Raw genomic sequence first — 23,877 nt, forward strand, 5'->3', positions numbered from 1 at the left:
GGAATATTAACTCTTCTCTTTAATAATATAGAGAGAACTCACCAGCTGCATGTTAAAAACTGTATCTTTGCAAACCATGCCAGAGGCAGATCACACCTTTCTCCTATCAAATTTTGAAATCTCCGCTTTTAAAGTGACTTTTTGTAGGTGATATTTTTCAATCTTAAAATATAATTTTAAAAAAATTTATGATCCTAAGTCATATAAGAAATTGTTTTCTACTTCAGAATCTGGGATGAGTCCATAGGTCAGTAATTGATCCAGAAATCTCCATTTTCTTATTACTTAAATGAGTAGTTGTTAATTCTTCAGGCAAGAATCACCTTTTTGTTACGGATTTGTAATATACCTGGTGCAGTTGGTCTGGTTCTTTTTGGGAATATAAATAATAAGAACTTGCTAGAGTATAAACTCTGTAGAATGTGGAAAATAAAAAAAGGGGGGGGGGAAGAATAATCTTCATAAAACCCATTGGAAAAAAAAAAAAACTTGGCTGGGACATGAGGATTCATCAAGAAGGGGGAAGTGTTCTTTGCGACCCCTTTATTTATGCAGGTGATCAGTACTCTGCCAGAGAATTCGAACTACGTTGTTGACCGAAAGGGCTGACAAAGTTGCAGAAAAGAATAAGGTAAACGAATAAGGGATTGTGTGTGCAGCTTGCTTTTACGGATCAAAGCATTATTAATCCCATTGCATATGTGATTCTGTCTTGCAGTATTAAATGTAAGGTGGTAAAATAGCATCTTAGGAAAGAAAAGTGGCTTTAATTTATGAAAACACTCCTTTATATAGACCAGGGGAGTCTGAATAGCTGCATGACTGTACCATAGTATTTCTAATCTCTAACAGTTCTAGCCATTTGGCTGTGGTTTTATTTAGATAGTAGGACTTTGTGCCATATATATATTATGTTTGTACCCTCCTACCCTTGCTTATCTATCTTGGGACATTGCTGTTGCTGTTTAAGATCTTAGATGAAATTGTGCTTCTTTTTCTTTCTTTCTTTTTTTTTTTTTCTCCTTGCTCTTTCCACTGTTTGTAGTGGGGCTCCAGAAGAAACCTACTGGCGGTGAACAACATCAGCTCGGTGGTCATTCTCAGCGAGCAGGCCATGTCATCTCATTTTAACCAACAAGTGGCTGTTGTGCAGGTGTCTCCCAACCAGTTTAATGTCACCTTCTTCAGCACAGGAGCCACACACAGTCTTCGTGCCGATATGAACGTTAATGGCGTCTTCGCTACTAAGGTTACTTCGCAGCCCAGTTGTGGGTTATTTTGTATATATGCACAAATATTTGCCTAGTTAAGTACATGCAGACTAAAGTTTGTTCCTCTTTAATATAACTCTTCTCAGAGACTCCATTTCTTGTGTAATGGACTGGAAGTATTTTTATGACTGTAGCAATCACACAGTAGTGGAGTTGATTTTCAGATAGTCCAGTGAATCAGTAGTTTTCTGGTTACTGACTTCTCTTTGTTGTGTGACCAGAAACCTTCCACCCCGCTATACAGACGAACTAGTAAAAGGTGGCTATTGTGTGGAAGGTCTCACTGTTTTATTGCACAAATTCTTGTGTGATTCCAAAAGAAACTGAATGTATAAATTCTTTGCTTTTTTGATTGCTTTAGGATGTTGTAGTATTCTGGAATGGGAAACAAGTTTCTGTCTTTGAATGCTCAGGAGTTACCTTAAGAAATGCAGGTAGGACTTCAGAACAGCAATGACTGGAGTATTAAGAGTATTAAAATGGTTGCCTTCCTGCAAAGTTGTATGTTTGCTTCATTCATGATAGATGATAGAGTATAATAATAATATTTTTCACTTTGCACTTATGAACAGTAATTAGACTTCATATTGCCATTTTGCAGAATAGAAAGATTGGGGTATAAAAATACAGACCAGTAGTTAAACAAGTCATCAACAAAACCAGAGCTCAAGTACCAACTCCTAGATCTGTGCTTTATTCACTAAATGTGCTGGGATGTCACATACAGGTTGCCCTCAGAATATGCTGGTGTTCTTGTCTATGGGTCAGAGGTAGCACTGCAGCAACAGAGGTAAAACTGAAGATGATGTGCATCTGTAGGCATAAAACTAAAATGTATATCCATGTAACCTCTGTTCAGCTTCAGCCCAATTCTGGAGGTACCTAAAGACTAAATGTGTGCTTCATTCATAAAGTTTCTAAGGCAGCCACTTGTGTGATGCGCCTTGACAAAACTGAGCATCTTGTGGCTGCTCCCCACAGACTAGATGTCAGGTCTTGGATTTGAAAGGTGTTCTCAGATCCAGCGTATCAGATAGGTCCTTACATAAAACACGATATGAGAAGTCTTCTCTTTAAGTAAATCTTGACAACAGTTACTTCCTTTTTTTTCCCTTTGCATCTGTTTATTGTAATGATGGTTTTACTGTGATTGTTCCAGGCTCTTTCCTTTGTGACTCTCCAGTTCTGTGCGTGCATGAAGAAAATCTGTACACAGTTGAGCCAAATCGGGTCCAGGTCCGCACCTGGCAGGTAAGGGCTGATGAAACTTAGAGAAGGTGAGTAATGCATCTCAGGGTTGCTTCGCTCCAGCAGGATTGCTGACTGTGGACCTAGCTAAGCAAACCTGGGTAAAAGGAACACATTCTTCTTATTTTTAGTGAAAGCCATAATGATCATTCAAGAATGTCATTACATAAAAACAGGGCCATAAAGCTGAGATCGATCAATATGCTTTACTGTTTTCAAAGTTTAGGTATGGTGTACTTGCAACTTTAAAAGTTCAGTGAAGGTTTTGTAAATCTATTGACTGTACCTTTGTCACAGAAAAAATGTGTTGAGGATTTCAGCTGAAAGATCTTTGATACTCTCTGTTCTTTAAAAAAAATCTGTCATATTTAAGCACTACTGCAGTCTAACTAATAAGTATTTATGATAGAAAATAGAATTCTGTAAGGACCAGACTTTTTAAGATGATCAAAATTGCATGCATGTTGAATGTATATATTATTAACAGGAAAATGAATGTACACAATATTTTTATAAGACAATGAAAATATCCTGTAGAAGTTCTGTTTAGAAGTGTGTTCCTGCCAGGTCTTTTGTTTAAATGTTACAGCCTATTAGTCCAGGCGAATCAATCTATTTGAGTTCTGTGATACATAATTTTATTTAAGAAATAAATTTTAAGAAATAAATATTTTATTTAAGAAAGGAGTGGTTTTCTCTATTTATTTTGCCAACTGTATATTAATAGACCTATAGGGACCTGTATTTGTGTCCCTTTAGCTAGAAGAAGTTAAATTATTGCAGAGCCAATCTTTTTAGAAGGGTACCTCTAAACTTAACGTTTTGGAGGCTATACATCCGGGTTTTCGACCTGAAATGCAGATTGCATTTGTTGAAACCTTGTGTGGGATGGTGTGTGTGTGTGTACGTGCATGCGCGTTTGTGTGTAAAGTATAGTTTCTCTCATTTTGCCGATAATGATTTAGCTAACATAGAAGTTCAGCACCTAGTTAACTAACTGAGTGACAAAACAAATTCCTTTTAGTTAGACACTGGACGCACAAAGTTAGTGTTATGCCTTTCTCCTCAGGGCACGGTTAAACAGCTGCTGGTGTTCTCTGAAGCAGAGGGGAATCCATGCCTCTTGGATATCTGTGGAAATTTCCTGGCTGTGGGAACTGATTCGGCTCACTTTAAAATCTTTGATCTCTCTCGCAGGTATTAATAAGGCTTTAGAAAATCTGTTTATAATTGAGGGTATTCTTTGTGGTGAGGAGGGAACTTTTAATTGTTTTTGTTCTGATGAAAAGTGATAGCCTCTTTGAATCTCAAGACAATACATGGAGACTGTATGAATTGATGGCCTTTCCCTAAAGCAGGGGAAGAGCCACAGAATTATTAGACAAACCATGGAATGAGTAATGTAATAGTAATAATTAAAAAATATATATATATTGTGGGGGATGTTTATGTGTATTTGAGAGTAGGTGGAGAAGTTTTAGAAGATCAAGGCAAGGATGTCACGTGTTTCTGCTGATAACCTAAACAAGAAGAAGAATGGTGTCCACAATTCCTAAGTTCATTTCCTCCACAGGATCAGTGAATCCACGTTTCTTGATTTATGACAAGATGTGAGACCCAACTCCTTTTTATTTGTTTCAACTCTTCTGAGATTAAGGTCTTTTTTAAGTTAGGTAATGGGTTTACTTGACTTTGTTCAAATTATATTGTGTGTTTCCATGCTGACAAACAGCTTTGGCATGAAAAAGATACATTCCTGACATGATTTTTCTTTCAGAAATTTATCTACTAGTAACCAAGGCAGGTTTAAAAACCTGAAAAAACTTGAGAGTAAAATGGATTCTGTCCTTTCTTATGTACTGTCGTGTCTTATGTACTATCATGAGTGGAGTGCTAAACTCTAGCTACCCACGTGGGTAGTTATTAGCTGTGTTAAGACTGGATAAATACCACACAGGGCACAGTTTGGATACACTGGATTTGGGCCACTTGTAACTAGCATAAATATTGGATTGACTGTGATGTTTGACAGTGAAAGAAATGAGCTTAATTCCTACATACTAGGTTAAATTTTCATGGCTGGTCATGACAATACTCCTTCCCAAATGATGATCGTGACATCCTCTTTAATTTTAGAGCTAGCATAGTTGACTTAGAATAAATGAGAAGTCTAAACATGTAACCCAAGGATGTTGTTTTTACAGAATCAAAAATTTTTTACATGGGGTCATATTATGTATTTAAAATACTGTCACTTCCGTCTGTCATCTATCAATTCACAAGATTTTTCCTTTTTGTACTGAATAGTTGCTGGTTTCGTATCTACAGCAGTGGAGGGATTGTTTTGAGATAAGAAAAAGGGGGGTGAGTGTGTGAATGATGCAATCTTTTGGAAATTGTGTTCCTTAAGAAACTAACCAGTAAGATGATATACATACGCCCCACTGATGACTTTTCTTTTGCTCCAGAGTGTATTTTCCACACACACAACGTTTATGTGACAGGCTGTCTTCTATTTTCGTTGTACTGCTCAATTTCCTCGTAGAGGGAAAAAGCTTAGTACTATGAATTCAAAATTCTGGTAGGATGTTCTTGTTGTGTAGCTCTGTTGATGGAATCCTGTAGGAGCATTTAAGTTTATTCTTGCTGATTCATTGAGGAAAATGTTCATTAACCTCTTCCTGAAAATAAGGCAGGTGGGAGCAATTCTCTGGAGAGGAAGCTAGTCTGGGGCAGAAGGGTCATAAGGTAGAAATAAATAGAAGACTTTTAAGTCTTACTCATAATATGAAAAATGTTATTGACTGCTGAGTATTTGCACTTGCCTGCCGCCATATGAATTGAGTTTATTTCTTTCCACAGAGAGGCAAAAGTGCACTGCCATAGCAAGAATTTCTCTGAGCTGTTTCCTGGCCTGGGAGGCATTGCATCTGTCAAGTGCAATGCTAATGGCAACAAAGTCAGCATCCTTGTTAGCAAGGTGAGGCAAAGCTCTTTACTTGCTGCCCTAGGGCCTGACCATCAGCTGCCAAACTGATACAGTGCAAGAAGATTTCTGAAAACACAGGATTAACTTCTCAGAAACAAACCTACATTTTCTGTGCACTGTACTGGGACTTGAAATTTCAGGTCCAAGTGTGTAGCTAAACGCTAAAACTAAGCTGTGCTAAAGTTTTGTACGTTTCATGAGAAGAACAACTTGGAAAAGGAAGGGTCAGATTAGTACAAGTGCTATTTTGTAGCATTTCAAAGAAGTCAAAGGCTAACTTGCTAGAATAGAAAAACAGCATGAAATTTTCTGGTATTTCTTCCAAAGAATATTCCTATGTGATTACCAGGGCACAAAACTATGACAACATGAAGCAGATGAGATAAACATACCATCTGAACTTTACCTTTTTTTCTTTTTAGCTGCATGCTTCAGTGACTTTGGTTTTTCCCCTTTCCATAGGCGGATGGGAACATTGATTCCAAGATCTGTTTCTATGATGTTGAAATGGACAAAGTTACGCTCTTTGATTTCGAAGCTGAACAAGGAAATGGTAGAGAGGAACTTCCTTCTGGACAAGGCATTAACAAGTAAGAAGCTTTTATTTTGAAAAGTATGACTTGTGGCTTTAAGGTAGGAATCTGCCCTGTGAAAAGAAGCCACATCTCGATATTGGCATTTCTCTGTCTTTGTGTAAGAGCTTGTACCAATTTGATTATTTTTTTTTCCTAAAGATTTATTTAAAACTAGTGGATAATATCTGTGTTAATCAACCTGTATCCCTGTCTCATCTGATATGTGAACTAGGGAGTGTCAAATGAAGGTATCTCAAAATAAACAGGAGGAGATTCTTCACAGCCAAGCTATGGAACATCCTTACCCCAGAGTATTTTTGGATTCTGAGGGAAGGGTTTATGGAGGTACTGGACAAATTCATAGAGGAGAAATCCGGTGAGGGTTGTTAAAATTATGGTAGCCATGTCTGGCACAGGAAATCTTAGAGGGAGATGATTATGTGTTGGGGGGAGTACTTGTGGAGCTATTAGATGACTGGCATCATGATTCTGTTCTTCAAATAATTATGTTAAATCTTGGAAGCCCACTCCTCCATGAAGAGTTTATAGGGTAGAAACTGAAAAGAGAATGTTCTGAAGCTCCTTATAGGAAAAACTTGCTTCTAAGTCCAATAAAGAATGGTTTTGTGTGGATAAAAACTTTCATGAAACAACTATTTAGAAATGATGTATTTTTTTCGTACAAGCTGCTTTCTGGCAAATACATTAAAAATCCTAGCCACCAGGCAGCATCACACAGTGAACTAGGAATTAGTATGGAAGTGCAGTGGAATATTAGGGTACAGATTTCCATCTGGTTTTACAATGATTTATCTTACTGCATTTCTCTTAAGGTGAGCCGGCCTTAGAATACAAGGCTTTGTTTTTAGCAACTAGCTGATGCAGATATTACAGGCAAAAATGCTGTTACTCTTTTCAGCACTGAAAAAAAGGAAGAAACTACTCAGCTCATTAATAACTAAAGACAGTGCAAATTTGGGGTCTTATATCTTGGTTAGTTATGCAAACAGTCTAGTAACACATCTTGAGAAAGTTGTTTTCAAGTGTAGTATCTTGTGCAGCCCAACAGAGGCCACCATAAACTAGGAATATTATTTCACTGATGTTTAAATGCTAGACGGTGTCAGCATGAATAGTCCATTTATCTGTGCCTCATTGTAGAGTATCTTGCAATCAGAATGAATAAACTCATCAGAAGATGATGATAATATGTATATTACTTCCCTTTCTCTATCTCCTCCTGAGGCAGAATCTAAAAACTCCCAATTTTTTACACAAATACTATTTTTTAGTTTGAGAATAACTTATTCAGTTACACAATGTGCTATCCATGGCATTTATTTCTGCTTCCCCTCTAATCTATCTGTTAATTTGCCTTCCAGCCATCCTCCTCCACCCACAACAAGGACTACCCTTCAGTGGTGGCAGCAGAGGACAAAAATAGTTTTATGATGGTTTCTCTCCTTTTTTAAACTTGACATCTACATATATGCTTTATTTTTCAAAGCAATAGCAATCCCTTGCCAAAGTAGTCTGAATCTGTATGTCTAGATTCTTAACATGGCCTGCACTGACGTAGTATTTAAATGCCTGAAGGAGGTAGTAAGTCTTGCCTACGTTTCTTATTTAAACTGCTGTCAGAGAGTAACTTTTCTAGGCTGAAGGAGTTTTTGTTGAGCTCGATCTGGTAATTCACAATGTCTCTGAATTCTTTTAAGAACTTACTATTAAGTTCGAGCATAGTACTTAGGAAAGGGAATGAATTGTGACGTATCTGGAAACTGAAGCCCCCCCGCTACAGATGAGGTTCTTAAGTAGTTGCAACCCTGTATGTTCCCTCACTGTGTCCCAGCATTGATGAGAAGTTTAGCAGATAAAAGTGTGGATCACACTGTTTGGCCTGGTCTCTGCTCAATTCCCAGTAGCGATGGCAAAGAGACTTTTAGGAGAGATCTGTTGATTGAGAACATAAACTAATTTCTTGGTTTTCTTTCTTTCTTTTCTTTTCCCCTCCCCGTCAGTTTCATTGTGACTTTCTGGTGGTGATCTCTTCTGACCACTGCTGAGCTGGATATGAATTTGAGGCATATATATTAAAATTGTCTTTAGCGCTTTCTGAAATGCGTATCAGTGTACTCAAGCTATCTTGAACCTAACTGGCTGGGTATTTCTAGAAGTGCTGGCAATGAGTACCTTGGGGCAGGCTGTAAAACCCAAAACAAAGCAGAGCTGAGGTGGTCTCCATGTTACAATAGCTACACTGATAACAGTAACCAAGCTAGATCATTTGAAGCCTGTTCAACCATTTCTGTAGGACATGTGATCTCAGAAGAGGCATGTGTTAGGTGCATAATTGCATTCGTATCAGCTTTTCTTCCACTGAAATGTGTTACATCCTGATAGTCATGGTAAACCTGTGCAGAACAAACTAGAAGTGGCATTGCCATATAGAAAGTGTTAGGAGGTAGGTCGATATATGTGGTTGATATTACAGTGCAGAGCTAGTGGTCTGGATAATTGAGTCTGTCTCCTGGTAGAGTGTGTGTGGTGGTGTGTGTGGTTTTTCTTTTATTATTACATATTTTTACAGCATTTTAAGCATGGACTAATGAGGCCATTGTCTAGCTGTTTCTATGGCATAGCCTGCTTTGTTTCTGTTGGTTACTGACTTGTTAGCTCTCCAGCTGACAAATATAGTCTTCATTTTGGTTAAATTTGGTCAACACCAGGCTTGTAGATACTTAATGCCAGGCAAATTACAACAGGAACACTAGAATCTAAAAGCTTTCAGTTATTGCTCCTAGCCAGCAATCCTCCTTTTGGTATCTGGTGTCTAGATGCAGCTGGTTTTGCTAAGGTGACAAACGTATTAGAGTGATCAGAAACAGATTTTACAGATGTATTAAACTTTGGCAAATATTTAAAAAAAAGAAAATTAAAAAGACCTCAACAACACTGCCTCTAATAAAAGGCTGCATAAAAATTAGAAGCTCCCACTTGTACTAATGCAAATATTCAGTTGCTGGGACTATAAGGGAGGCTTATGAGATGACCATTGAAATTAGCACTTCTTGTGGGCTAAGGGTGGTGTGATAAAGACCTTGTTTTCAAAACAATAACCTAATTCAATTAGTTAAATGACAATACTTCATTCTGCTCTACAGCATTTTTAAATAGACACTTGTGTTTCCTAATGTAGGCTGCAGTCAACGCTATTGCATCCTTAACTGAGGTTCTGTTTTAGGTACCAGTCCTGTCTTTTATTATAAAAAGCTTGAATTCTGTAGAATTTCTTTGTTGTAGAGTTCCAGGGGATGGAGCTGTGCTGAGCCTTAGGACACCTCATTTTGCAGTCTGTGTTCTCGCAGCTTCATGGTGATGGTGCAAATGGAACAAGATGAGCTGAGTAATGCAGGTGATGGGCACCTGCTCCAAGGGAGCACTGGCTGAATGAGCACCTTTCTTTGCTGATGCCTAGAGTGCCCACAAACTCCTCACCCTGGCAGGTGTAGGAGTTCCACAGGAGGATGTAGCAAGGCAAGGGAAGTAAGGAATGATCTCAGGGATTAAAAGATGTAATTCAGCTCCCTTTGTAGCTTGAATGAGCAGGAGCTTAGATGCTGCTATGGTTTATTCTCTGCCAAAAAGACTCTTTAAAATCCTCACTAATAGAAGTAATTGAGAGGCCTTCTAGAACGGCTTTTAGTTTTCTGCTCTTTTCCATTCACTGATATGTTTGACCAATAACATGGTATTTCTAGAGGAAAAGCCTTTTAGTAAATATAACGTATCAGGAGTATCCTGGGAATTCAGCAGGCATGTCAGTTCTTTGTATTTCAGATTGTATGATAGATCGAGTGAGCTCTAAATCCTTAGATGAGCTAATTGGCATGGCTTTGCATTGTTTTTATGAGGTTGAAGCTAATGGGAGAAATAGAAGTAATCTACCTCACCCACATTCTGAAAAAAATACATATTTGCATACATTGTGATGTTGTCATCATTATAAAGTTATCCCTTGGTTAGTCCTTCTTTATATTCATGCACTGAACAAGTTAGAATTGCTTTATCTCCCTTTCTATGTTTCTTGTTGTCTTTCACCGTGGCAGGACTGTTGTGGCATATCCAGAGTTGCACGGTCACATCCCTGTTTGCCATTTCTGGGACCAGAATGAACCAAGGCTTTTTGTATGCGAAGCAATTCTTGAAACAAGCCTACAGTCTCCAGACCAGAAGGAAAAACAGACTGAGAGCACAGTATGGTCTTTTTGTTTCTTTGTTTTACCTTGCTCTGCATGGAGTTCTCCCTGTCCCAGCAAATAACCTCTTGCACTTTAGATAGTATATGCTGTTAAGTACAGAAATTAATAGCCAAACCAAGTGTTCGGTGTCTGTGGCTTCAGGCAGTCACTGTATGTTATCTTTCTCTTTTAGCCCTAGCTTGCATACTCTGACAAAGACAGAGAGGTGGTTTCTGAATCTATGTGGGAATTTTGAGGATGAGCAAAATCCAGAATTTGTATCTGGACTACAGTTTTTTAAGGGACATTAATGGGTGAATTGAAAATTTTGAGATTTGATACTTATTCTCAGTTAAAGGAATTAATGCAGGTTTCATATCTTGAGTCTGCTTTTAGCAGCAAGGATTGATTTCACAGAATAACAGGGACCCTCCTATTAAGGTGAACAGTGACGTAAGTATATCCTTCCCATCCAGTTTTTGCTATCTTCTGCTCTTCTGGACAGACTTTGTCCATTGTTATAGTACTTCCCAAATTGTATTGTATGCCTCTTTTCTTTTTACAATAACAAAAAAGTATTTTGTTTTTATTATTCAGAAACAATCTAATCAAAGAGCCGTTTCATTTGATGAACAATTTCCCCCTTTCCCCTGCTAATGCGCTTATAGCACTCCTTTCCATTTTGTCTGTGCAAAACTGTCTCATCTTCATCAATATTCCTTTGATTTTAAAATGTCCATGTTGATTTAAAGTGCTCAGATTCATCCATTATTTTAATCTCTCCCAATTAGAAATAGAAAGCTTCTTGTTTCTTTTATTGATTGAATGACTTAGAAAAATCGTGGAAAGATCAACATGGAAAGCAATATGGGTGTCTCAAAAGATCTTGCTGAGGTCTTCCAGCAAAGAGGAACACTTCAACCTAGTATTTCTAATGTAAAGAAACAAAATTGTTTGGCTTCTACATAATTTTGACAAAAAGATATAAAACGAGTGTAACTAATTTTTTGGCTCATATTCAACAGCACTTTTACCTGTGTGCTTGTCCTTTAACAAATTAGGAGTCTGATTAACTTTAGCTAAAATGCTTTAATTTTGGCTTAAGCCAGATCAGTATTTAAACCATTACATAAACTATTTTTGCATGGCGTGTATATTCCCTAGTAACTCTCAGCAGTCAGTGTGCTGCTGAAATTATAGCAGAAATAATGCCACATTAAAAATAGAAAGTGTTGGAAAAAATTGTGTTTCTCTGAGTCTGAGTCAGATCTCTCAAAGAGAGACTTCCAGATTAGCAGTCTGTTGCCAGGGGCTTCCCTCTTTAGAGCTGGAAAGGTTGATTCCTGAAAGGCAGAGGTGGCTGGCCCTCTGCGGTAGGAACACAATTTGTAATGTGGAATGACTTGTTGGCTACTTATTATGAGGAGGAAGCCTGCAGCTCTGCCCTCTCCAGCAGGTGTGTGTGTGTGAATGTGTGTTGTATTATTTTCAAGAGAAGGTTCTGCCAAGTGAAAATGGAAAATAAAAACAAAATGAAAGAAGGATATTGCACCATGAAAAACAAAACAATACTTCACTTCCTTTTCCAGCTGGATGTTTTGATTATATCATTCTTCAGTACTGAAGAGCATGGCCTTTTGCTTCAGGAAAGCTTTCCATTGCCTTCATCCTACCAGGCTCTCTTGGGCATTGAGGTGCCACATTATTACTTTGCAAAAAAGGTGAGGAAATCCTTTGCAATTCCTTCCCCTCCTATAAACTTAGATTTTCTCAATGCTGTAGCAGTCAATTTTAGTCAAACTGAGTCTGGAGTAAGCAAGTGCAACTCCAGTGGTGGTGGCTGCATCACATGTTGCAGTAATATAAAGATCATTCTAGTATCAGTATACTTGGCAGTTTTGTGGAAATGGTACTGAACTGGCTTTTCATGGGTGTTGCAAACTAAATGTGATGTGCAAGCACAGGAGACAGAGCATTTACCAGAAAATGCAACTAAAAAGGGGATGTTTAAAAAAAAAAAAGTCTTCCTACTGTATGCAGTCACTGTTTCTATTGTATATAAGATGAGAGTATATGTGTGTGTCAAATTTGCATATGGCACAGGAAGGGGCATTTCCTTAACTTCAGAAGAAGCAACTCTCTTCCTGTTGGAATTGAGCTTAATCCCCACAGAATACCAAAGAGGGTAAGAATACTCATCTTGCACTCAATGGCCACTTGCTGAAAATATCAGGAATGCATCCTATAGCTTCTTGGAAACTTGAATGTGGATCCAAAATTGTTTGTATCTTAAGATGATTAACAGTTACCTGCGTGCTGGGAATAATGAAACTTACTGCTTACGGAATGGATCTCAGGTCAAGCTCTGACCTGAGCTCCTTGTTGTCTGTTAAGACGGTGTTCTGTACTGCTGTCTTTTTCCAGGAGGAGCTGAAGGAGTCTGTTTATTCTACATGAACACTTCTTTTTGTAGAGTCTGAAGGAACATGATATTAATGATACTTCTAATCCTCTGAATAAGGCAGGGACAGGCAGACCAATGTGATCCCATAAATCTCACCTCATATAAGTTAGGAGAATTATTAAACATGGAGTCTTTATCTAGACTTTCCTATTTCACTGTATTTAGATTCAGAGCAGTACTTGGCAATGTAGCCCCTTTCCAAAGAATAGACTATGTATAATAATCTTCCCATGCAGACCTAGCTTTTAGGGTTGTCCTTTATTTTGCTTTTTTTTCCCCATTAATATGAAAGGTCAAAGATGATCTGCATTTCCTTCCCCCATCATGTCTCATGTTATTTTACTTTGATATTACATCTCTCTCTCTTTTTTCTCTGTATGGATTATTGCTGCCATTAGTTGTTTTTTCAGAGAGGATGTGTCTATAGACCTGTAAGTATCTATAAATGCATTATTCTGCTCCTCTTCCTTCATCCTACTTTTCTCTCTTCTGTTTCCATTTTTTTTGCTATAGTAGTTTACTGTATTTTAATAGCTAAATTGCTTGTTATGTAATAATTCATGTTGCAGGCGTGATTCAGTATATAACAGAGATTGTTTTAAATATAGAAAACAAAGTTTACACAACAAGTCTTTCTTGACCGAGTTTGAGCTCAGGGTTTTTCCTTATTTATTATAATGCCTTCCCTGTTCTTGTTCCAGAAATTCCTCAAATTGTAGTCAAACCCATTTCTCCTGTTACTGAAACTCTAGAGGCTCCAGAAGTGCCAATTGCACAGGAAATGGTTTGAATCTGAGGTTTGGTATTCATCTCATATGCAAGCAAGAATAAAAGAATTGGATCTAAATTGTTACCTTTAGAACAACAGACTCATTTTTGAGAAGAGACCAAGCTTAGAAATGTTCATCTGAAATCTTCAGAAATCCAAGGATTTAAAGAGTAGTTATTATAGTCTTAATTATAATAGTCATTGCTGCATCTCATATCTCCTAAACATTAGTGATGAAGTATTTGTTCATTATATGTCATGATATGCGAATCTCTTCTGTGACATTTCATATTTATGGACACTTGATAGTCGTGTTTTGTGACTATTCACTATTTATCATAGTCCCACAGAAGTAGAAAACTTGGGTGCCGGTAGAAATAATCATGTAATTAACATCCTTCAGACATGTGAAGGAAGGAGTAAGTTTTATCCTGCTTGGTGCCTAAATGATATCATTCTCATTTTAGCCAGGAGAAGCTGAGACAGAAGGACAAGCAGAGTCAGGCTCAGTAAAGGTCTCACAGATGGTTGCCAGAAGACCCATGAGAGATTTTGTTGGATTAGGAGACTGTGATAAGACTACACGGGATGCCATGCTGAACTTCAGCTTCCATCTGACAGCTGGGGACATGGATGAGGCCTTCAAATCCATAAAGCTGATCAAAAGGTATTGTAAGTATTTATATGTATGTCTTTATGGATAGAGTTTATTTTTTATTTCAAGGTTTGTATGAAGTTCTTACTTTTGATTCTCCCTTTCATTTTTTGAACAAGATGAAATGTTTATCTTACGGACTTTAATGTAGTCTCTTTTTTTTTTTTGTCTACAAGATGTTGTTGTAAACTATATGGATTCTTTTTTACTAAACAGGGAAAAATGGATCGATAATGATCAACCTTATTTTGTGTCTGAATGGCAAAAACCCCACATTATGACTAGAAGAGAACTGAACATTCACAACTTTATTTATACATCTAAAATAATCACAGTAATACCAAGTATTACGAATTTACCGACCATACAGCTGATTTTTAAATTTAAATGTACATTATTATAATATGGATATTGCAATATTAGAAGAAATAATATAATGTCTTTTAAATATTCCAATATCTTATTTTTTAAAAACCCTGCAATTAATTATAGCATGTTATTTCTAGAAAACATAGAGCTTTTCCAGAAAGTAATGCAGACAAACGAATACAAATCTTAGTTGGTTTTTACAAACCTACTGTTAGAAGAAACTCTTTGTCAGCTTTATGGTATTGTACCCTGATAATCTAGAACAAAGCACTTGTTCTAGAGCATCAGTCTCCGCAGTGTTGCTCACTTTGAGCATGGTGCAGAGTGGCAATTGGGGCTGAGTTTCTTATTACATCAGAACTGGGTGCAGAACAGAACTCAAGAGCCAGCTTGATGATCACTTTTTACCAAAGTGTGGCAAAGTATGGTGGAAGTAATGATAAAGAAGAAAAGCAACAAACTCAACTGGGAGCAACACAGCAATCCTAAAGAATTTGTTACATTCACAGCTCATGATCCTTCAAACTGATCAGTAACTGTGCTCAGAGTAGCGTCCATAGGAATTTTCAAACATCTGTCATTGCCTCTAGTTCCTGTAATTTAGGTATTTCCATATGATAATTTTTGACCTGATGGTTTTCTTCCTGAAAGTCACGTGCACGTGACACTTGTGAGCCCTTGTGCTTATAGGGGTCAAGCTTATAAAAATCACTACTAATTTTGAGGGTGCTAATTATTTTCATTTCACTACCACGTTAAGGTACCAGGCAGGTCTTTTTCTCTCATGGCTAAGTGTTGTATATATGTCTAGTTTTCCGGTTTGGGTGCTTCAGTGGCAATAGAGTCTCCAATAATCAGTGTGTATGTGCCTCTGACCGCTGATGGGCAGAGCTGGGTATCCTGACATAGCACTCTGATCTGGAAATGTCATGGCAAATATGAACAGAAGCTGAGAAGAAAATCATTTGGGCTGAAATGTGTGTTCTTAGTAATCCTTTCTGATAAAGTGAGTTAATAGTAACAGGGGTTATTAGGGAGTCCAGGTAACCTTCTTGTCACATCATAACACTGAAGCAGATTTTCAGCAGCACGTGTGGCCTGGTCTAGCTGGGTACCCTTTTCATTGTTAACGGTATGTCTATATGCCAACAAGATAATCCCAAATCCCTCAGTTTCAGGATACAAGAGAAGTGTCTGGAAAAAATGCAACTTAATTCTTCTGCATTCCCTTACTTTATAATTAGAATGATTGGAATTGCACTTTTTGCTTTAGACTGTGTGGATTGTGCTTTGACTTGGAAGTAGGAGTTGCAGCTAATAAGAAATTCCTTGAAGAGGAGCGGATGGATGAGGTGAAGGGACTAAAGATAAATGAAATTTAAACTCCTGCTGGAAATCATCACTTGTATGTGTTTTCTGCTTTCTTAGATTGCCTGTTTGTTAACTCTAAAGGAAAAATGATTTTTGGTGGTCTCCTGTAGCTTTTTTGCATCATCATTAGGGAGCAGGATAACTTTATCCAGACAGAAGGAGAATGTGTGTGGTTGCCTTTTTTCTGTAGTATCACCACATACACATGTCTGCTACAGCTGAACCCCACTTACATGTAGCTGTGAAGTTCTGTCAGGATTCTGACAATCCACTATTCTACGCTGTACAGCAGAGGGGAAGGGCAATATAATATAAAATATATATATATATAAAATTATGTGCATTATACATATGTATATAGATGGAGCCCATCCAAATAATAATTGAGGGCCTCTGCCCACAAGAGTGAGCTTTGTGATGTCCTTCAACCCTTAGTTTTAAATTATAGCATATATTTATAGAAAACAACTCCAGTGCAGATCTCCTTGGAGATCTCTTCCCCTATCAAGTCCATGCTTTCAGCACGGTGACTCAACGTAGTCATTTTCCAGGCCGCGGCGGAATCGAGCAGTCAGGGTGCGGCTAATAACAATGACCCGAGGTGCCATGCAGTCCTCTCGCCTGTGAAGGATGTTCCATATGAGGATGGCGGCTGCCAGTGTGGCCAAAAGACACGCTCCGATGTTCAGGTAGCAAGACCATGAGAGGTTGGTGTATGGTCCGATGCGGTAGAAAGTCACCAATCCAATAACCAGAACAAAACCTGCAAGGAGAATGGGAGAGAATTTTTTTTTTTAATGAGTTATTCTTTTGAATTTCTCTAGCGGCAAGATGTCTCAGGCCGTTATTCATGAGTTCATAAGTCTTTTCCATCCTTACTGTGAAGTGCTGTGTGTATTCTCTAAGGTATATTTGGACAGGGTGATGTTTTATGCAAAGACTTGGTGCCTGAAATGAAGTCTTAGTATAAAGTTTAAATCTTTTCACTGTGATTTAAATTTCTTACTCCCACTTCACTGTTTTGTGTGTGTTCCCCCCCCCCCCCCCGCCATCCTCTTGTTTCACTGGCACAAATGTCATCTTTCTTACTCCCACTGCCAACATAGCAAACAGCTATATTAATAGTAGTAATAATTAAAATCCTTTGTTCAAAAGTACAGTTATTCTGTACTTCTGTGCTGTAAAATTTGATGATGGATAGAGGAATATATGTTATAGAAATAAAAAAAACGTACAGCAGCTAAAAAAAAAAAAAGGGGGGGGGCAAAATAAGTGGAACCCATGGCCCCACTTTTTCTGTGCTGGAAAAAAGTGTTATGAGGGAATAAACCAGGCAGGAATAATACTATGCCACCAGAAGCCATCAAAGGCAAGGTTTCTGTTCCTTGCCTGATCTTAAGCATGGTAGTCAATGCCCTTAAAAGCTGGTAATTGAGTAATAATGCTGCACTTAGCTGGTATTTCCATCCAGATGTCACAGTGTGATTTGCAAACATTTTTGCAATGTGATTTGCAAACTGGAAGAACAGTTTTGCACGTTCCTTTTGATATACACCACTGCTAAATAATAGTATTCCCTATTTCACAGATGAGGTGATTTTTCTAGTCACGCAGGAAGTCTGTATTAGAACAAGGGACAGAAACTAAATCCCCTCACTACCACTTTCTTATGTTAATAAGACTGCCCTTCTGCTGAAGAATGCATCAATAGCGCATAATTACTTTTCTGCCCTCTGTGCCTTGTATTAGTTTTTCTTTCTATCCCTATGAACTTACTTTCAGCTTTTAAGAGAAGTAATTTATAGATCTAATTAGGTTGAAACAAACATACAAAGAGGCAAGTATGTCTCACTAACCAAGAAAAGGCTTTCTCTTCATTCTCTCACACACAAAACTAACTGCCACTGTAACACCAGAAGTATCATGGACAAAAGGGCCTGCTCATGAAGGAAGACTAGAATAAACAAGGGCCCATAAACAGCCAGAAGGATCTGTAGATACCATCTCTTTAAGTTCACGGACCAGGACAAGCCATTCTTTCCCAAGTGCAAGTGTCTGAAGGCTCTGCTTTCGCAATTAGCTGCACTGCTTGGAAACACTGTTCCCACAGATATAATGCAATGCTCTAAAATGGGGTACAAGGGACCCTCACTTGATTGTATTGTATCAAGTTTGTGTTTAGAAAGAGTACTAGTAACGCAGTGAAGATGGAAAAGACAAAAAGTATACACAGATAAAAAATAAAAAGTAAGGAAATGAAAGACAAATATGACGGATGAAAAAATCAATCACCGCTTAAATAGACATGACACGTGTTCTGAGAGTCAATATTGAGAAAGCTGCGTCCTCCTTATAAACTAGTACAGAACGAGTACTAATTCAGGAAATGTCTGGCATCCTCAGCTCTCCTGTGTCTACCTAGAAGGTGATTTGTAACTCCCATAGCTGCTTGCTACACCTCATCCTCTTAAAGTAGCATTGTGCCAGAGATGGCACGTACCAGAGATGGTTTGAAGTGAGGCCGTCCTTCCTAAGGATATATGGAGAGGAAATAGATTCTTAGAGAAGGAGTAGCTCTTTCCTGCTCTTTTGCCACTCTGCAGTAGCATCTGCCATGAAGAAAGCCTAACATGTTCCAGATGGGTTTTAGACTGATGAATCAGTTGTAAGGACAGCAGTTAAGATAACGCCTTGATTTTTGTCAGTAAGATTCTTTGGGCTGTCATGGAACCTGGTAGTCATTTCATTGGTCAGTTGATTTCTAAATGAATTACTTTTATGTGGGGGAAAAATGTAGCCACGTGGAGCACATTAACTCAATTGAGTTACAGAAACCACTGACTCGTGCAAGAGTTGTCCGCTAGCTCTCCAGGTTGAGCCTGCAGGCTTATTTAGGAGGCCATTTGTGTTCTTAACATTAGCTGGATTGGAGATAGGATCCTAACAGGTCATCATCTAGCATTATTTCTAAATATACTGTTTAAAAAGTCACTTCTTGTTTTCTGTTTGATAAAATACTGAGTTATGATTGAGATGGAAACATAGTGAAGCTTTTCTTGACAAATTAAGCTTAAATCTTCATTTTTTCAGTAATTGCTGATGGATAACATATCTTAGATTAAATATCCTTTTTAAAATACTGCTCTCTTGAAGCCAGGCAGATGTTATCTACTTCCTTGAATGGAGTACAGACTGTTGGAGGCAAATTATCTGTAAATGTCTTTGGGAAAATAATTGAGGCTAAAATTGTTGAAGGAGATAATATTCATATGCTCAGCTGATTGCTATCATCATCATGTGAAAGCAGAAATATTCTCTCCCTGTGCATTCAAAATCCTCACTGAAGGTGACACCTGTGTTTTGAACATTCACAGAACACTACTTTTGTCCCCAAAACTACAGCTAATTGTGTTCTTCCTTTTCTGTGATGTCTCCCTTAGTTGCTTTTGAATTCAAGTGACTGGTGTTTGGTGTTACCTGGGTCTTATACGACTTTATTCTGTTTCTGCATTGTTAACAGTAATGGCATACAAGAAGACTCTGGCGGAGCTGAAAAATTAAATGGTTTTCCCTCACTTCCAGTGCAGTGCTTTCACTATTGCATTCTTCCTCTGAGTTCAGTTTCTCCTGAGGTTCACGCTTGAGAGAAAGGAGGAGATAGAGGCTGTATTATTTGTGGAATACATCAGGTTTTAAACTCTCCTCTGAGATGACTTCGTTCTCCATGTTTAGAACCAAGAGGAGAAAACTTCTTTTCTCCCATGTTTTGTTTTGTACTTCCCAGCTGTAATCCTGTGGGAGCAGTGTGTGTCTGTTGCCATGTGTTTATAGAGAAGTTGTATCTCCTCATCTAAATCTGAGGTCTTTAGGTCTTATAATACAAATAAATACCAATTATGCTTTTCTCTTCTACAGATTGCAATCCACTTTTCGAAGGCTGACAGATACTACTTTTCCCATATAAAGGCAGGAAATTGAGAGAGGGAGATTGTTCGCACTTCCTGTGGCCAGGTTAGGGACCTGTTTCTTTTCCTTCTGTTTTAAAATTCCCAGAGGAAGCAGGGCACCGAGGAAGGAATCAAGAGACGCATCTTACTGATGAGTCTGTCTGGCACATGGCAAAAGTTTGTATGAGATCAGTTTTCCTTTCAGTCACCCTTTTCCAGTATATGTTCATTTTCCCGAGGAACTTCAAAAAGCATTAAATAAAAAGGAAAAAGTGTGACATAAATCACAAAACCTGTCAGAGAGACTCATTGACTGGACTTGAAATAGTTTTAACTAATATGCCATTTAAGGCTAGAATTCAATTTGATATTACTTTTTAAGGAGAAGGAATTTAAGAGCTTAAGCTGTGTATCATGACCACTTCCAAGTACCTCTAAAGGGCAGTTACAAATATTAATTTGTCCACTTTCCACATCCTTACATTATTTGTTTCAAGCTTTCTTAGCAGAGACAGCTGGGTGCAGGAAGACCAGTTGCATAGAGTAATGCTGATGCTATGTAGCGTGTCTTGCAGCTTTCTTCCTTTTCACAAAGATGATGCACAGCTCGCGACTAGCTCATTCTGCCAAGCAAGTCAAAAGGAGGTGACGTTTTAACGTGACGAGGGAATAGTAAGTCTAAAATCTTGACTATGCATCAGGACTGAGCAAAGCTGAGCATGGTGACAGTATATTGGCATCCTGCCTAGGTGTTCCAATGCCTTGTAATAAGTTTTATTTTTCTTTTCAGTGTGTCCTTCAATAATGTTGCACAGAACTGGAGACAATCTGATCAAAAGCCAGTTGAAATCAGTAGCAGCCTTTCTACTCACTTGGTAGGCTTTAGTTCATATTTTATTTGTACAGGAATAACCAGCTTCTAGGGTAGCTTCAGATAAAGTGTAGCACAGTTGATGATTGCAGATCGAATGCAATAGCTGCATAATTCCCAGTTATTGTGATGTGACTGGTGTCTTCCTCAATGCAGGTTTACAGGTACTTACTCTACTGTTACCTCTAATATATGGAAATACTGAGTGATGAGCACTTCCAGTTTCTTGACTGAAAGTCAGATCTGCTCGTGCAAACCTGCTGGTTAAAAACATTTAGGGTTCCTGGCCTTTGGGAGAGCTAAACTCCCCTGGGCATGAGTTTTGTGCCATCCTTTGCTCATTTGGCTAAGGCAAGCAGCAGTAGTCTATATATTCCTTTATGGCACTACAGAGATAGATAAATGCTGTAGGAATATTTTCAAGATTTAAACTTTCTTTAAGCACACAACTTTTAATTCTATTACCTGCCATTTTTCTCTTGCTTTACGTGTCACTTAGGGCCAGTTGCTGTCCTAAAAGGCTACACATCTGTGTGCTAGACAAGCCATCTGCATGAGCTCCCTTCCATCTGAGGGAGAAATTATCCACCAAGAAAAAGGAATAAGGCTTCCTTAAGTAAGTGCCCCAAATAAAACTATGTTAGCAAGACTTTTCCACTTCACAGGCCCTTTGCCTGAACCCTAGCTCAGACCAGCAGCCTATCATGCAACAGGCTGTCTCCCCTTTGGCAGTTTTGTGCCAGTGGGTGGGAGCTGGGAGATGGTCGCTTGCAGAGCTCCCCGACTTGGCAGATAGCAGGAGTGACTCACTGGAGCTCTTGAGTGAAAAACACAGAATCTGTTTAGAATACTTTGCCACAGGCTAGACAGGAACTGACATTTAAGAAGAGAGAAAAACAAGATAGCCATGGGAGAGCAAAAGCATAGTACTTAAGAGAGTTTTCACAGTTGAGTGATTTTGCAGTTCTGCTGGTAGAAGTGACTGGGGAGAGCTCTCGAACCAAAATGTTGCCGAGAACGTTATTTTACAGCGTCCTTATTTCATATTAACGTGGCCTGATATTAGGTTTATAAACACAGGAACTCGGGAGCAAAGGGTGAAGAAATTATATCGATCCAAAAAGATTGAGGTCATAAAGGACGATATCTGTATTTTGATGAATGCTGCTTTTCTAAAGATAACCTTATGTGAAGACCCCCAAAGTTTGCTTGGAGAGAAGAGGTTTTGCATACATGCTACATATGTTTTGCTTGCTCTTAGAGCACTCTCGTACACCAGCAAAGACTTCAGCTGAAACAGTTAGCAAGTCTGTTCACTAAATGACTGGGCAAACATCCTCAGTTCATTTATTTGCACTAATCTGGTGGTTCTCATTCAGTGGTTTCTCTCTCTCAGGGAATGTAGTTTTTTATTCAGCTGGGACTTGGCTATGTGACTGTGTCTGAGGAGTGATCTCTTTTGCCAGTTTGGTGGATGAAACGTTAGGACTGACTAGTTACATGAATACCATTTGGTTGCTAGTAAGCAAATCCTAGTGCATGGATGTAATAAGATCTAATTTCTGTAATGAAAGAGAATAAAACTGAAGTTTGACTAATGCTTTATTTTTACTAACATGTAAACAAAATATTGTCATGGGATTGGTATCTTTTGCTTTGTTTACTGCCTTCACTGTGACAGTTATTAATACTTGGCAATCTGTGACAACATTTCAATCTGTTGCCGTTGAGCGTTGCTGAATATTCAGTTAGTGCGTTAGTGCGTTACTGTTGTGTGAATTTACTGTAGGGAAAGTGGTACTGGCGTTCTCCTCCTACAGATGGCTGCATAAGCTGGGTATAACTCAGTTGTTATTGTAAATATACTCATGCAGAATTTGGCTCTGTGTTCAGGATGATTAGAAAAACAGAGTGTCTGGATTAAATCTCAGTATTCCATTAAAATACCTGGAGGGCGATAGTTGGTTTCCCAGACTATTTCCCATAGGTAACATCTAATAAAAATAACCAGAAATTTGCTCTACTTGCCATCAGTCATTTTTATCTCTTAATTCGTGATGCCTTTTTACTCGCATTTACATTTTCAGCAGTCGAATGCAGAATAAAATTAAGTAAATTCTTCCCTTATTAATAACCTTTTGTTTTATAAGATGTCTCTGTATTAAAAAAGGAGTGCGGAAGAGGATAAGGTGAGAGACTTGGGTCCCAAAGGGCATTTCCTACTGGAAAGCAGTTAAAATAACTGTTAGAATAGTATAATTTTTAGTCCTTGTTGTTTATTTTAGGAGGGCCGAAGATGGGAAGTAGTTCTTTAATACTCTGAATTTCGTTATGAAAATATTAAATATTTTGGTCTGGCTTAGTTTCATTTCTGTTTTGTAGAGATGGCAGAGTTCTAGATACGCAGCTATGTTGCCCTAAATTAATTTCGTTAGTGGATAGTAACGCTCGGGAAGAAATGCACGTCAGTCAAATTCAGGTCATTTTATTGTGCATTGTGCAAAGTCTGCACAGAGGCCAGATCTTTGCTAAAAATCCTGATGAGATTACTTAAAAGTACTTTATTTTCCCATAGAGCTGTTGTTTATCTCTAGTTGTTTCCCAACCTTAGCAAAACAAGCCTGGCTGGGGGGGGCTTTTTCCGCTGGGGAAGGAAACAGATAACGAATTCACTAGGAAGACTTTTGGTTGGGACAGTGTGGACGGTGTCAGTGGGGGTGGGCTGGGAGAATGTTACTTTTTGAACTTACATTTCAGATCTGAATACTGAGCTTCCTGTTTGATGGGAGCTGGCCATAAGCCAATTTCAGAGCTTTAGCACTTTAAAAGAACTCTCCTAGTCACTTTTTGCTTCCATGATAGAGCTTTTTCAGACCCCCCCCCACCTTGATTTGCATCCCTCCTTTTATTAGCACAGTGATAACGCACTTGAAGAACTCTGCATTGTGGGGTTTTTTGGATTGGCAGCAAGCCTGTGTCAGGAACGGTGTGAATTTGCCTCAGGAAATACAGTCCTATCCCCCAACTCTCTGCTGTGCAAGAGAGTAGGCGCAGCGGGCTGTTTCTTTGGATGAAAAAGCCAGCGCAGTAGCTCAGTGCAAGAAAGG

General features: G+C 38.4%; 2 protein-coding genes across 5 annotated transcripts in view; one reads left to right on the forward strand and one right to left on the reverse strand.

Annotated features, from left to right (window-relative positions):
- The window catches only part of IFT140 (intraflagellar transport 140), an 86,449-nt gene that overhangs the window by 21,558 nt on the left and 41,014 nt on the right, over nt 1-23,877 (forward strand). For all 3 annotated transcript variants that reach the window (XM_026100443.2, XM_026100442.2, XM_064520649.1), the window contains exons 10-18: nt 1,046-1,249; nt 1,633-1,705; nt 2,431-2,522; nt 3,589-3,716; nt 5,382-5,499; nt 5,971-6,098; nt 10,193-10,340; nt 11,914-12,045; nt 14,025-14,224. In XM_026100443.2, the coding sequence (XP_025956228.2) occupies nt 1,046-1,249; nt 1,633-1,705; nt 2,431-2,522; nt 3,589-3,716; nt 5,382-5,499; nt 5,971-6,098; nt 10,193-10,340; nt 11,914-12,045; nt 14,025-14,224 (1,223 nt within the window). The remainder of the gene's footprint in view (nt 1-1,045; nt 1,250-1,632; nt 1,706-2,430; nt 2,523-3,588; nt 3,717-5,381; nt 5,500-5,970; nt 6,099-10,192; nt 10,341-11,913; nt 12,046-14,024; nt 14,225-23,877) is intronic.
- TMEM204 (transmembrane protein 204) overlaps nt 14,500-23,877 on the reverse strand; it is a 32,623-nt gene continuing 23,245 nt past the window's right edge. For both annotated transcript variants that reach the window (XM_026100444.2, XM_064520652.1), the window contains one exon: nt 14,500-16,715. In XM_026100444.2, the coding sequence (XP_025956229.1) occupies nt 16,471-16,715 (245 nt within the window). In that variant the 3' untranslated portion in view covers nt 14,500-16,470. The remainder of the gene's footprint in view (nt 16,716-23,877) is intronic.

Source organism: Dromaius novaehollandiae, chromosome 14, assembly GCF_036370855.1.
Source record: "Dromaius novaehollandiae isolate bDroNov1 chromosome 14, bDroNov1.hap1, whole genome shotgun sequence".
In the NCBI taxonomy this organism is placed as follows: domain Eukaryota; kingdom Metazoa; phylum Chordata; class Aves; order Casuariiformes; family Dromaiidae; genus Dromaius; species Dromaius novaehollandiae.